Below are 15,693 nucleotides of genomic sequence, written 5' to 3' on the forward strand. Positions count from 1 at the left end.
CTTAAGTAATTACACTGGCTCCATATTCACTTTTGCATTCATCACAAAATTGTTGGCCTCCTCTTAAAAGCCTCAATAAGAATGTAAACATTACATGAAGTTCCATTTTCTATATTTTTTTCCTGCAAAAATGGATCCCAAACCATAACAAAATTATCATCCATACAGTGACCATACCAATGGTCTAGATCAGACCTCCGCAACACAATGCCCTCTTCTCAGCCTAAGGCAGCATTGGCTAACAGCCAAAGGTGATGGAGATTGTAGCCAAAATCATCTGATGGGTACCAGGCTGTTCAGGCCAAAGGCAGCTTGGCACAGTATCCATATACAGTATTTGGTTTCTCCAAGAACTGGTTTCTCTGGAGATATCTTAATTATACCCTTATGTCTAATTTTTGGTCTTCCAACTCTACTAGGTTAAGTGCTCCTGTCTTTACTCAACTTCTGGCACTGCTCTTATGCTTGGAATTCCTCGGCAAACCTGTATCATATGACTTCTCTCCCAACCTTCATACCCCAAATTCCAGTTTTTGAAAACTTTTTAATATCCTCATTCTGAAGTAAAACTCTAAATGCAGCTTCTTTTGCTGACCATTTATTCTTCTTTCTTCTTTGTTTCCACCGTCAATGTCTATATTTAATTTGCATTGGTCACTGGGACAGGAATCTGACTTCTGCTGGTACTTCGCTATGAAATGCATGCATGCTAATGCGACTATACAAGTAAGAAATGTACAGTACTTTATTCCCCTGTGTTGCTGAGTCAACCTTAGATAATCCTATACAATTAGGGTTATTGTTGAAGGTGACAGTAACACTAGGGAAGTGTGGGTAGGTTTGGGAAAAAACACACAAATCCATATCCTCAGGCATACAACAATACTGTAGACAATTTCACAGTCTAGATTAGAAATACAAAAAGTTGCTTTATATCAGGTCAGACTAGGTGCCCATATAGCTCAGTATTATTTGTCCTTATTGACAGTAATTCTCTGGCATCTCAAGGAGCGATCTTCTGTATCACCTGTCTGATCTTTTAAGAATAAATGCCGAGAGATTACACTCAGGGTTTCCTGAGCTACGGTCCAAGCCTGAAGAAATATGTTTTCTACAGACCAGTAAGGGTGTCAGGAGATTACAAGCACATACATGCAGTCAAGTACTTAGCTTACTGGAATGCTTAAAATTCAGCAAACAGGGCACAAATAAAAATCCTATACAGATGTCAATGCAATAACCCTATCACATGACAAGATTGACCTACATCAATACTGAAAATTGCTTATATGAGGTCAAACTTTGCAAACTGGCAAGCCAGCCAGACAAGCTTCAAGCAACATTCAAATTCTGCTCCATTTCCATTGCAGCTAAGATGAATCCTAGCAGTTTACGAATAAACATGAAGTCTTACTCTGGACTCATAACACACTAACAGGGCCGTATGGTGCATAAATAAGATTCACTTCAATGGCCCTTATTCCCAGATAATTATGTACCAGATTGTAGACTAACAGAAGAGCATCATTGTGTTAGGTGTGTGAGAAATAGCAAGCGGTGAGGTGAGAAGTGAACTGCTTCTGTTCTTTCTTCTGCTGCTAAAACTGCTATAGAGGAAAATTAGTATACCTCTATTTCTCTCACTTGCTAAGCAGATAAATTATCTTGGTGCCCATTCCCAGCTTCTCATAAGGAACAGCTGCACAGACATCATATCTTTGCTTTGCACAAGATATAATCCATGCCAACACAACTATCCTTAATTTTAAAAATAGATCCTGCCTTAGAGTAAGAAATAGTGTGTATAGTTTTTCCTTGTTTTGTGTCACCACCCTTCTTTTTCAAATTCCTAAGACCTGAAATTTTAAATGTAAGCAATTGACTCTGGCAGACAGATAATAGAATAGTAATATTCGTAGCCAGCAGCACCAGTTCAGATGCTTGACTGTTCCAGTCTCCCAGGTTTCTCTCTTTAGATATGTTATACCATTCACATTTGGTTTTGAACTACAGTACATTAGTATCTGAACACACTTCCTCTACTTTTTCTACATTTCAAAATCACAAAAACTAAAGAAAAAAATATTATGTCCCCCCCCCCCTTTGTTGCCACTCAATTCAGTAACATATAGCTGTTTCTCTCAAGAGTATTTTCAAGGCACATAAATATTAACAGCACTGAAATCCACCAAATACCTACACTGAACCCACACTCTAATCTCTGCTTCTCTTGGACTTCCTCAGTGTTACCAAAAGAGGAAAGTCCCTAGAGAACCTCAATTTCATATGCAACTAGAGAGATCCTTGTTAATTATTTACTTTTTTCAAATGCCTGGGAGCAAACCCTTTGTTGTTCAATAAACCATGTCAGCCTGAAGAAAGTTCCATGTATTATTTTTTTAAAATTATCAAGCTGTTTTAATGCTTACTGCTTGCACAATAAAAAAATCAGTGTATGAAAATCCTGTTCTTCCTCCCACGAGCATGCATAACTCAGATTCCAAGTTGAATTTCACCAGCCAAAAATATTCTGCATGTTTAACACTTCCAGCTTACTGGAAGCTGTAATTCAGTACAGTGCTGTACAATCATCCATACGGTCTGATGAAATTATGGATAGGCATGTATTGCCCAAGGTCACTGATAAAATCTGGGTCAGAGTTGAAACTGGATTGCTGCTGAAGCTTTACTTCTACAATATTAAAGCATCACTAACTCTGCCCAGCATTTCACAATTTCACTCATCATTAGTAACACACAATCTTTTCTCCTAGCAGAATAAAACTGGAGCAATACAACAATCTGAAACATAAATATTGCAGCCAGCCACTAATAACATTTTAAACTTTCCCCCATTTTTAGTATGTCACAATTTCAAATACTGTACACAAGATATGAGATTCTAGGAAAGGCTAAGGCATTGTGCTATGGCTCTGTTTGTGACTCAAAGCGACCTCAGGTGAAGTTATGTCCTGTTGTTCAGATTATGCATTCAAAAAACCTTCAGATCTACTGACAATAGGGACCTGAACCAAGATAACCTGCTGTAGGTGTTATGCTCAATTCAGGTAGACTGGTCCCCTGTGTTGGGTGAGAAAGGCAAATTATCTTTCCTTTCAATACCTTACACACGAAGGCAATACAGAGATTTATCTTCTACTCAGTGAGTACATAACCCTATTAGGAAATATAGTGCCAATGCCAAATACCAAAGTTGCATGTCAACGCATATGCCTCCTGGTGCCCAAATACTCATTTTAAAGGACACTAGCCATGGTTAGGAAATGGAAAATAAATTGATGTGACACCTATATAGATACATTCAGATGGTCCTTTGTAACCTACAAGGACTGGAGGGCATCTGTTAAATGATCACATCAGCAGGATTTAGAACTATAAAGTTCTTCCTGCCTGGGGCTCACTACTGCAGCTTGCACTGTTACCTCTTGACAAGGCCTATAAATATCCCCAGAACTTCAGCTTCCTCCACACCACAAGGGCCAGCACAGACCTACTGCTACCCATAGAACAATCATGAAATGCCATTGGAGCCCAATGGGTTTGTTCATTCTTTCAGTAATGGAGCAGTACCTGGTGTAGAGAGACTAGAGTTACATGATGAAGTTGCACAGTTCCTTCTACTCATTTCTCTTTTGATTTGTGGTTCTTAAGAACCAATAGCATGCTTCTTCTCTACGATGCTACCACTGTGATGATGTAAATTGTCCTCAAGTTACTTAATAGCCGAGGAGAGCAACACTCATCCAAATGAGTATCTGACTGTAAGACTTCCTTTCCAAGATGTCATCTGGTTAGAAGGTAACTGAGTTTCTAATTTGGATGTAGCAAACACTGGTGCTGCTTTTGTAATCTTTGTAGAACTTTAGCTCTGTTCAGGCATTATAACTAGTGCAAGAGGTGGTCTATACTCTATATGACCTCTTAGCAGAACTAGGTACTAATTACGGATCCAAGTCTGATCTATAAAACTATACACTGTGATAATCAGGCAGCAGTCTCGGAATTCCTGATAAAAATACTGTGCCTGCATTTCTGGAACAAGAAAAGTATATTGGTTTCTGCACTTTATGAGACTCCCTCTTCCCATTAAAATTAAAAAACAATCACAGAGTTTAAAAAATATGGATGAATACTATCTTAACCTAGATATTTACTCTGAAATTGAAATGTTTATGCTGACATGGCAGACTTGGAGGGGACTTGTGACAATGTAACAGAAAACAACAATACTACAGTATTTGTAGGGTACCTTTGAAACGTACAGTTGAGGTAAATGAACAGATCTGAATCAATCTACTCTAGCAATGTTCATACTAATTTGTTATATAGTAATTCAAGGAATTTTAGACACTGCGAAGGAACAGTTCCCCAGAGTATGTATTCTGCTCAACTGCATCTTAAAACAAAAAAAGGTCTGACAATTGTTCCACACAGGTATAGGGCAAGCAGACACATTTTTCCCAGACAGAATATGGTGGGAAGCCAAAATGTGTGGACAAGTTACTCTAGGAGCAAGGTGCAGAGCGAAATGCCACTGGTACCCAGCGGGTCTGTTCATACTTCCAGTAATGGAGCAGTACCTGGTAAATGAGGTTACTCTGACAATTCCTTAAGTATTTTAGTAAGTCATACAACAAGCAGTTCACCAACCTGGATTTTTGTTCCATTTTTCAAATTCACATTGAAAATTTTAAATTGTAGACAAATCAACTGGACAGAACATAAGGTAGCTAAGGGCATACCACTATGAAAGAGGGATTTTATTCTAACTAAAGCTGTATCAGTCTATGTGATGCACTTTTGTTTCTCAAATATGACAGCATTATATCATCAAGCTAAGATAATGAATTGATACTCTGTGTACATGGCCCTTAACTAGGGCTGACTAGCAAAAATGTTAACATTAAAAAGCAATTTAAACTACAATGGAAGCACACAGAAATGTCTGAAACAGACTGAGTCCTGAACATTCACTTTAACAGACTGGGGGCTGTTACCACATTTAATTACCCATCAAGAATGTTCAATTATCTGCAGTTTGCCAATATTCACTTAAGTGGTTGTCCTGTATAACTTATAACATACTTGCCCATTCTTTTTGCTGGCAACCACAAGCAGGGAACTCAGGAATAACCAAACACTACTGGTAACACGAAAAGGCTGTATAGTGTCTTCCTGCTTATTGAACTTATATGCAGAATACATCATGCGAAAGACTGGACTGGATGAATCCCAAACCGGAATTAAGATTTCCGGAAGAAAGATCAACAACCTCAGATATGCAGATGATACCACTCTGATGCTCCTGGAATGCAAGAGTAAATTGCAATTTCTCATTCTATCTACTGAAACAGCATATTATGTTACATCCTAGGATGAAACTTAGAAAGAGGAAAGAAGAAAGAACTACTATTGCCTGGACTGTGCTAACAGATATTATCTTCCACACAATTTACAAAATAGAAAGAAATAAAATCTGTGCACAAGAAATGCTTTGAACTGTCGACTATTTAGCACAGTGTGGTTTCTCTAGCACATATTCATAGATTTAGTTGAGGGATAATTCTGTAGATTTTAAATTTTCACTGACAACTACAAAACTCTAATGACTTCACAAGATAGATCATGAAACAAATTTCTTAAACACTTCAAAGAATCTGACAAATCTGTCCTATCTAAGCTTTAGAGAACACTATCCACCTGTTGCATGAAACTTCATAAGTGAAGAGGCACAAAGTGCAGTGAGCAGCATGCATATACATAAAAATAAAGTTCTGTTCTTTCCAGAGGTGATTATTCTGCATAAGTATGGTCAGAACTACTGCCTAAACTTTCAAACAAAGCAGCTGAAATATAAATAATATTTTGTGCCGGTCTGTTTGGAAATGATGGTTGAGACCACTAACTGTGGGTGATAAGATCACTGTTTCCACTTTAAGACCCCTGACAATATACACAGCAAGAGTACGAGCATAGTTGCTGGGCAGGAAAAAGCACCACTGTGGGATGAAATAGCTGGGCACATGCAGAAGAAGCTGCTATGAGTGTTCTCCACTGGCACTAATCAAGTACAGCCAATCAGTTTTCCTTGGTTTAGTGGAGAAAGCAACCTTAACTAGATAAATAACAGTGGATCTATCTAAGGCACTTGATTCATAGACTGCATGAGATATAAATAAGTCGTCTGCCTACATATGCAGCCCATCTGAGTGAATCAGGAAGCCTCCAATTTATCATAGTTTCCGGGTTCATTTGTACTGGAAAACTAGTTTTCTCATTATAAGCTTTGAAACATGCCAGGATTCGAAACCAACTTCACACTATGGTTTGAGGTCCTGGTTTTTTTCCAATGCTGGCAGGAAATCAGGCTTAGAGACTTTCTGATTTAACAGGGGCTTGTGCTAAGGAAAATGAAAGATGCTCAGTTGTTTTCATATCTCAGTACAAGTTCTCCCAAACAAGTTTTTAAAGCTCTCCAATTAAGGAGAGTCCATCAACTACCAAGGCAATCCATTTGACTGTCAAATAGCTCTTCTTGGTATGGGGTCCTTCATAATGTTTAGCCAGAATCTCATCCCTTGCAATCTGAATCCACTGCTTTATGTACAGTGGTGCCTCGCTTGACGAGGATAATCCGTTCCAGCAAAATCGCTGTAGAATGAAATCGTCATCAAGCGAAAATAAAAATCCCACTGAAATGCATTGAAAACCGGTTCAATGTGTCCCAATGGGCGAAATACCTCAGCATCCAGTGAAGATCCTCCATATGGCGGCCATTTTCCAGTGCCTGTAAAGCGAGGAATCCATCCTAAAACACAGCGGGGAGCCATTTTACACAGCGGGAGGCCATTTTACACAACGGGAGGCCATTTTGAAAGCCCGACGATCAGCTGTTTTGATAGTCATTAAGTAAAAAATCAGTTCCCGAGGCAGGGAACCGATCATCGTGAAGCAATTTTTCCCTATTAAAACATCATTTTGAGATCACAAAAACTTCATCGTTAAGCGATTTCCTCATCTAATGAGGTAATCGTCAAGCAGGGCAGCACTGTATTATCCTCTTAAGCAGCAGAAAACTAGCTGAACAACAACCAGCCCAGGACAGAAACCTATAGTACCCTGAATCACTTCTCTTTAGGATGACAAGGAACCACTAGGAAGAACAATGATGCTAACATTCCAGAGAAACCATTACTCCTGTTTCTACCATTACCCCATATATACTAATGAATATGGAAACACAGTCACTGAAAAACCATATATATTTTTCTCTAATAAAGGCATTTCAGATAAATCAGCATACATTTAACTTGCATTTTGTAGCAAATTTGTCACCACAAATAGTCAATGTTTATTGGAAGAATCCACACAGGAAGCCTTCAATTTTAGTATTTCAATATCTCCATCTAAACTACTAGCCAACCACCAGTAAGTTATTTCTAATTCATGACACAAGATGCTTCAAGGAAGCCTGATCCAGTGAGAATTCCTTTCACTGCAACAGAGGTGAACACAGCTGGAAGTATGCATTACCACACCCTTTGTGTATTATTTCAGTTTTCTCAAACAATAATGGATTGTTTTGCCCACAAACAGATGCAGAGACATGCCAAATAAATGCTTATATTGTATTTATCTGCATTAGTGAGCCTTATGCATGGGCTCCAAAGAGGTACAGTACTTTATTTAAATATACCCAGCGGGGTTTCTGCCTTCTTTGAGCGGAAAAGTCTAATGCCATATCACAATCTGTTCTGGGGAGGCTCCTTGCCTTGGTATTTCTGAATATTCATCTTCTCTTAAATTTATATTCCTGTCCTATGAGGTCTAACAAAGGGACAACAAAACTGGACTTTACGAGCCCTAATGGTGACTATGAGACTTATACTTCAAGCTTGGAAGGATAACCATCCACCATCCACCACACAACATTTTGAGGATCTGTTAGCACTAGCTTCGTTTGAACAAGTATCATATAGACACAAATTTCATGAGGACATCCACTTAGAAGACCTACAGTGATGTATATGAATAATATGAGATGTATTCAGTAATGGCTACAACTATATTGTAAATTTATAATGGTGGTTTATAGTGAGTACTAATTATAATTGTATTTACCCTTTTCCGCTCTGCTTTTGTTTTGCTTTTACTATTTTTTCATAGTAAATCTGCAAAAATAAAAAGTAAAACAAGTACAGTAGGTTTTTTAACTTTCCTATGCAAGACTGAAAGTGTGTTGCCCTTTGAGGAATGCAAGCCTTAAGTAATAAATGGGTACAGGAATTAACTCCACAGTTCTTTAAATTTCAAACAGTGTCTTTCAAATCCCAACAGCTTTCTTTTTTAAGTCACAGTCAGCTGTGATTCGAATGGCCTAAGGGATTTGTGTCTGCTGTACTTGCTTTGCCCTTGACACAAGCCATTGTGAGTTACAGCCTTTAACATGATTAAGTGTTGCTTAAGAAAGGTAAGAGAAAACCATTCTGCTATAGACACTATAGACACAAAAACAAAGATTGCTAGATACATTCTAGACAGATGAGACATGCTAACCAAACATGGCTCCAATCCCATGTCTTTTGCCATGCTCAAAATGAGGCTTTCTTAATTCTAGATAAAAAGTTCTATCCTTGTTTCTCTATCTCATCATGAATTTTTTTTCCTTTTTAGATGCTGTTAAACTGCCACAGAAATTCTTTGGGAACAAACTGTCCACCAGACTAACAGTACAGTCCAAAATAAGCACAGTCCAAAGTAAATCCAACAGTGATCAGCAGGTGTTACTTGCAGGAAAGTGGGGACTTCAGTTTAGCTAACATTTCTCGAAATTTAAGAAATTTTTAAAAAGACTTCCACACACACAAGCAATACTGTTCCAAAGGAAAGCAAAATTTCCCCGAAACTAACTGGCTAGCAAAGAAATCACTATCCTAGCAGTACCAGAAATTACTACTACCACTAATCTTGAATTCCAGTATAGATAATAGATATAAAAGCCAACTGTAAAAGCAGAAAGATGAAGAACAAAACGAGGAGCCCTTGTTTTCATCATAACAGTCAGTAAGCCATCTAAAGGAATTTACTTGTCCTGATGGAACAACTAAAGGGAAGGGTATGTTAAAGAAACCAGTGTCCAAATGTATCTGTTTAGCAATGTTTGTTTTCAGTTTCAACCAAACAATACAGTGACAGTAGACCCACCATTTTAGCATGGCAGCCATAAACAACCATGCAATGCTTGTCATATTTCTGACAAAATAAAGAACCTGCTATGGTTATTCAGTACTTGGAAATGACACAGAAAATTCTGTGAGTTAATCACTGTCAGGTTCACTGGTCACTTGATTAACTATAGGATATCAGGCAGTGCCCATCATGAAAACTAAGCAAAGGACAATAGTGTGTTGGTCACAACCTGTTACACCTTCTCCTACATGCTGCCCAGGAAAAGCATTTTTGGAGAACATAGAAGCCGATTTACTTTGAAGCAGCAGCCAGATGATTTCTGACATAATTAAACTTATTTGGTTCTTTATTTGGATAATTCAGAAATATTTTTTTAAAAGTCAAAATGATCCAAGTTAGAATTATAATACCAGGCAATGATGCATTGCCACACTTCTGCTGCTATTTAAAATTGCTGACCAAGATTAATTGTCTGTCTTGATTAAAGACTTGATGCCTCACCTCAGATCAAGAATTTATTCACTCAAGGGTAGACCAAAAGGTATAAATTTGTTAGGTTAGATTGGTAAAACACATCCACTCCAACCTTCCAAATGTTTAGTCTATGCTGGTGAGTAAATGTATTGTACCAAAAAGGCTAAAACAGTAGGTTTGTTTCCCACAAGTGGTGGGACTTGGAAGTTGACCTATTATTCCCAGAACCAGTCTCTTCTTCCATCCCATATGCATGAATAAACACTCAGCAGACTGGATCAAGGCAAGAGGTTCTTGGAAGGCAGGTTGATTTTAGCACTCACATATACTAATGTCAAGGTACTGTACTTGAGAAAACATTGTATATAGTCTCTTATTAAGCCATTTTAAATTCTTTTCCAACTGCTTTCTTAGAGCTGATTATACTCTTCTCTACTATCTCATCTCACCTCCATCTTATGCTATATAATCCATTTGTATCTGTCTCTATATATCCAGACAATTAGAACTAAATAGTACTTCAATCATGTTTTTTTCTAGAAACATTTGAGGGATGTGGATAATGCCTTTTATATATGTGTGTGTATACATATATACATATACTGTACACATATATACACACATATACACACACACACACACACTTATAAAAATGATTAAGAAATAGAAGTATTTAAGCAAAAGATATCTACATTCTTAATAAACATACACACATACATTAGTAGAGTCATCATGTGATGTGTGAACGTTTACACAGTAAAAGGGCTGAAAAACTGAGATTTATGCTAACCTTTCCTTGGATATCTAAGATTTTTTTTAAAAAAATGACAGTGTGAAGCTTGTTGGATTTTTCAATACCAGTATATTTGATATAAAAACATATTTGCACATTGGTTTAGTTTAATACATATCCAGACAGTTCATCATCAGAGCATAACAAATGACAACATTAGTCACAGGCAATACAGTATGCAAAACTTTGGTTTAAAAAAGCTAGATCACAAAATTTGACACAGCACGCCTATTACAAATATCTGAATCAAGTGTTGGAAATTTGCAAAGGGTAAAAGTCATATTTTAACAATTCTGCTAGCAGAGGAGAATCCTCTTCTTCAAAACCTATACCATGGCATTTTAAAAAGCCATAAAATGTAGCATTTGCTTTTCCAAGGCTGACCGACAAGGTTGACAATCTCTCTATATTAATGCTGCCATGCTTAAACAAGCCACAGAATTCCATTAACTGCAGGCTCTTCAATGGTGTGTGCATAATTATGAAGACATAGTAGACTGCCATTGAAAGCCAAGATATAAAGATATCTGTACATGAGTGGTTGCATAAAAGAAACATGAAGTCAATAGCCTTGGTTGAGGCGTGCATTTAATGAAGTCATCAAAAGAGTGTTCTAGATCCCAATGAACATCCCCAACAGCTAGAAATGCAATATTCAGCATCTCCTTAAGAGTGACTTATTAAACTACTCGAAGAAAAAATTACTTTACAAATGTGTAAGCTACCAGGCTCAAATCAACTCTAGCCATACTTATATGATTAGTTACATTCCCGTGTGGAATTAGAAGGGCCACAACTCTGACAGAATACATGTTGCCCATGCAGAAGCTCCCGGGCTAAACCCATGGCATCTCCCATTAAAGGGCTGGGAGAGGACTGGTGAACTTCTGACAGTCAGAATATACAATACTGTACTGTATTTAGTTACACAACCAAATGGCCTGAGTCAATATAGCAGCTTTATTCAAGAGTGATAGCAACCAAAACAAAGCCTAAATTTATGTTAATATCCTTCAACTCTCTGTCCTTAGGTACCACTGCCTCACTTCTTTCTGCAGTTTCCCCTCTCACTTTGGTTGCAAGCTCTTTATGGCTTTTTTATTTATTTATGTAACTTGAGTAATACATTTCACGCACATTGTGTCAGCTTCCTTTCTCTTTTAGTGAACTATTATTACCTTGGCAACTCAATGTTACAATCTCCCACGTTCACCAATAAAACTGCAACAAGCAAACGTGGATACAAGTTAATACTTAGTCCAAACACAAATCCAAGGTAAAAAAATTAAACAAAGCCTCAGATAATGAAACTAAAATGTCAAAATGTTTCAGTCTGGATTTATTTTAACTTATTATTTATCAAGGTTTCTTGTTTCTCTCTCTTTCAGAAAACAACCTCTCTGTCATTCTTTTACTACATAAACTGGTTTGTATAATAGAAATTCAAACTAGACTTTGACTGTAACACCATACAAACTTGCCACAAAATATTCTCCACTGAACATATAAGGATTTTCTTTGGAATAAATCCATACAAACGGCACTGCAGCACTATTTCATCATTCTCGCCATTCAGGTTCGTTTTGCATTAAAAAAACCCACAGTTCCCGAGATATATATTATAATTGCATGTATTTCTTGAACACACACCTGTTGCCTTTCAGAATACAATGTAGGATTTAAATCAATAATTCATACTGTTCTCACCATTACAAAGAGAAGAGTGACAGTCAGTCTTTGTGCACACAAGACAAAAACATAATTAAAACTATATAAAAGTACTTGAAGTCAAGTTCCAATAAAATTGATTCAAGTAAGCATGATGTTATTATCATCATCATCATAAACCCTACATCTGATACTAGCGTACAGGGCAAATTATACTGGCTATAATGACTTACAGAACAAAAATGTTAGTATCAAATATTAGAGTATATAATAGCTAACATGAACAGTGCTCAGCAGTAAACTTACTAGCTTGTTTTAAGTAAGATGCAGCCTCTTCATCTACAATACGGGCTAAATTGTGGAGTTACTTTTTGGATTTGTAAAATAATATGAAGCACTGTGAATACTGTAAAATACTATATTAATGCTAAGAAGGAGTGGTTGCCATGAATTACTAGCAGAAGCATCTCTGTTTCTACAGGGAATAAAATGCATTTTACCCTAAAATATTAGTTATGACTATCCAACATAACTTAACAGAAAAACATCCCATAATCACAAAACACAAACAGAAACAATGATATGTTTGTAAATATCATGACCTCTAAGCATGTTTACATTTTGTAATTTCTCTAATTTTTGAAAATATACTGTACACTGGAATATATTTTCACTTTAAAAAAAATAGAAAATTAGATCTGTTAACAAAAATAATCCATAAGGAAGTCAACAATGGAAACACTATGGGAAAACACATCAAGTGCATCTCCAAAGTCAACACCCCCAGCATAAGAGAGATACAACAGTTAACATTAGTTCATTAAAAAAGCAAAGGAGACTTCTTGGGGGGGGATATAATTAATCACAGCAAAGTGCTCAACAATTTGCTTCACAGTGTACATTAGAAAATGGGAACATTAATATTCTGACAGAAACAGATTCACTATGAAGCACAACACATGCAGAGACTATAAAGGGAGAGGTTGCTTTCTGCATTGCATTTGGCAAGAATCACTGGGATGCTGGGCTTAGAGGCAGGCAGTTTCCTGGAGGAACAATCTATCGAGGCCCTTGCCAGTCATTTTTTATGGGATCACCAGACACTCCCTTGGGGAATCTCAGTTTGGGGGAGGGGGAGGTGTCAGACAGGAAGTTAAGCATTGTCTGGATTCCAGTGGCCATCTCACATATCACAATCAGTCCCTACAGAAAAGTGCATGTCATCTGCATCATACACCAAGCATAAGCTCTTGTGTGCAAATGCAGCAAAATGCAGCAAAACACCATAAACAAGCATTTACAGAAAAGCTTGTGATATCTATATTACCTCAGCAATTCCTGCAAAAACTTTATGAGGCAAGTCAGTAATATTAAATGGTGGAGTGGATGGGGAATTTGAGAGACAGGCAACCTGTCAAACTCAATGGGTATCTGAGCCACAGATTTCCAGGGCTGTTGTTCCTAACCAGCAGGCCACTCTTTAAACTAGGCAAACGTGATGAAGATCCAACTGGCCGGAGATCTCCACACAGTCAAACACTAGATGCTAGTCAGTTTGCTATACAGAAGTGAGAACCTAAGGCAAGTACACACACGCTACTGGAGCTTTCTTGCTACAGCCCTTTTTTAAAAACCAGCACATCCCTTCCTTGGAGAAGCAAACAGCTGCAATCCTTTGCAATATCCATCTCAAAGATTCCAACTGACACTCTTCAAGGAGCTCATCGTAACAAATCTGTAATAAAACTCAACCTTCCCTTCAGGCCCCATAAAGTCTGGTCGGCCAAATCCAATTTTCAAGGAGACACACACTTTGGTGTCTGCATACAGTGCCAAAGATACAATTTTTAATGTGTCAGACATTAAGATATGCTAATGTTCTGTAAAAGGGAACTCTAATTACCCTCAATGTTCTGAAATTAAACGTGCATTGTCTTGTAAAAAAAAAAAAAGAGGTGGCACATACTGAAAGTCCCAGTTCAACATGATGCCAAGGGAAATCCATCAACAACCGTTGATTCAAGAGAAACAGAAATACATCTACATCTCCTACAGAAAAAAGGAAAACAAGAAAAGTATTCTGCCTATCCCTGAAGAGCCATACGTTAAATTTAAATAAACAGAGCTGTTGGGAGAAATAGGCACATATAAGCCCTGTTTATGTGAACTTCTTTGCACAGATGTAAGTAACAGCACTTAACATTGAAGGAAAGGAGAAGTGTTAATATCCCCAAACAGACAAATGACTCTTGCATCCACAAGAAATCAGAGAGATAAAAAAGGAAGCAGAAAGAGAGAGAGAAATTAAATACATAACCTCATTTGAAGGGGGTGTGTGTGTGTTACTATATACACCTTACAAGAAAAATGTAACACAAGGCTCCCAATTCAACGCAGGCAGGGGAAAAATCTCCCTGTACTCTGACAGTTACACATAATTATTTACTCTGATTCATTAAGACAGAATTCATGCCCTGCTTTCTGTGTTAACACAGGCGGCTCTCAGTCATGGTTCTATTTTAAATCTCCAAAGTTGAGTGGGGTTACAAACTCCCTCTCCTCCCAACCCAACTTGACAGAAAAGCCCGACAAAAACAGAAAAGACACCTCTCTCTCTCCTCCTTCCTTATTCTTCCAAGGAAATAAGATTGGGGTTGATGGGAGAGGGAGGGCAGTTGCTCCCATCACCCCATTATCACGACCCCAAACTGCAGCAGGAAAGATATCCCAGGAGCTCGGCGGCGGTTTGGGCATCCTGGCTGGGGAGCCAAAGGTGGGGCGTTTGATTCCCACCTGCCCAACTTGGGCCTCTTGGACAAGGGCTGGTCTGGAGGATCCAGAGGGTGTCCCTTCCAGCTCTGCAGTCCTGAGTTTGTGGCCTGGGGTGTTTCACCCCTAACTTTTAAACCAGAGGATGAAATTGGGGGGGGGGGGGAGAGTGAGAAAGACCCTCCACCTCATGGCCTACCTGCTTTTTTTTTTTTTACAGGCAATGACCTGAGGAAAGGGGGGAGGGCGTTGTTTCAAGTGACATTTGGGGGGGGGAGAAAGAGGATATCCTCCAAAGGCACCTACCCCCCCCCCCGCTTCCACGGCGGGCCTACCTCGCGCTCTCTCTCTCTCCCCCCCCGCCAAACACGCCCCTTCCTTCTCGCCTCAGCCCCCCAACCTTGGGTGTCTCGACACGGGGGAAGGCGGGTCAGGGGCACCGCCGTTGTCTTTACCGTCGTCCTCGTTACCGTTGTCTCCAAGGCGCTTCTCTGTCGCCCCCCACCCCACCCCACCCTGGAGGCCGCCCTCCCCCCCCCATCATCCTTCTCCCTACCCCCAACGCTTACCTGTGAGGCGGACTTTGATACTCGAGCCGGCCCGCCGGGTCCCCGCGTTCGACATGGTTCCCCTCACAGGCGGAGCGAGAGGAAGGAAAAGGCCGGGGAGGGTGAGGAAGGGAGGCAGGGGGGGGACTCAGCCGCCGGCCACCATAACCTCCGCCGCCGCCCCCTCCCCGCTCCAGCCGGGACCCGCTTCTCCCCCTCGGCCGCCCTTTC

At 39.0% G+C, this 15,693-nt stretch overlaps 1 protein-coding gene across 4 annotated transcripts in view; it reads right to left on the reverse strand.

The window, feature by feature from the left end:
- Positions 1-15,693, reverse strand: part of SMURF1 (SMAD specific E3 ubiquitin protein ligase 1) — a 46,663-nt gene extending 30,970 nt beyond the window's left edge. For 3 of the 4 annotated variants that reach the window (XM_072982421.2, XM_072982419.2, XM_072982420.2), the window contains exon 1: positions 15,484-15,693. In XM_072982421.2, coding sequence (XP_072838522.1) covers positions 15,484-15,538 — 55 coding nt within the window. In that variant the 5' untranslated portion in view covers positions 15,539-15,693. The remainder of the gene's footprint in view (positions 1-15,483) is intronic. The other variant, XM_078381411.1, reaches the window with a different exon arrangement.

This window comes from Pogona vitticeps, chromosome 13 (genome assembly GCF_051106095.1).
Source record: "Pogona vitticeps strain Pit_001003342236 chromosome 13, PviZW2.1, whole genome shotgun sequence".
Classification (NCBI taxonomy): domain Eukaryota; kingdom Metazoa; phylum Chordata; class Lepidosauria; order Squamata; family Agamidae; genus Pogona; species Pogona vitticeps.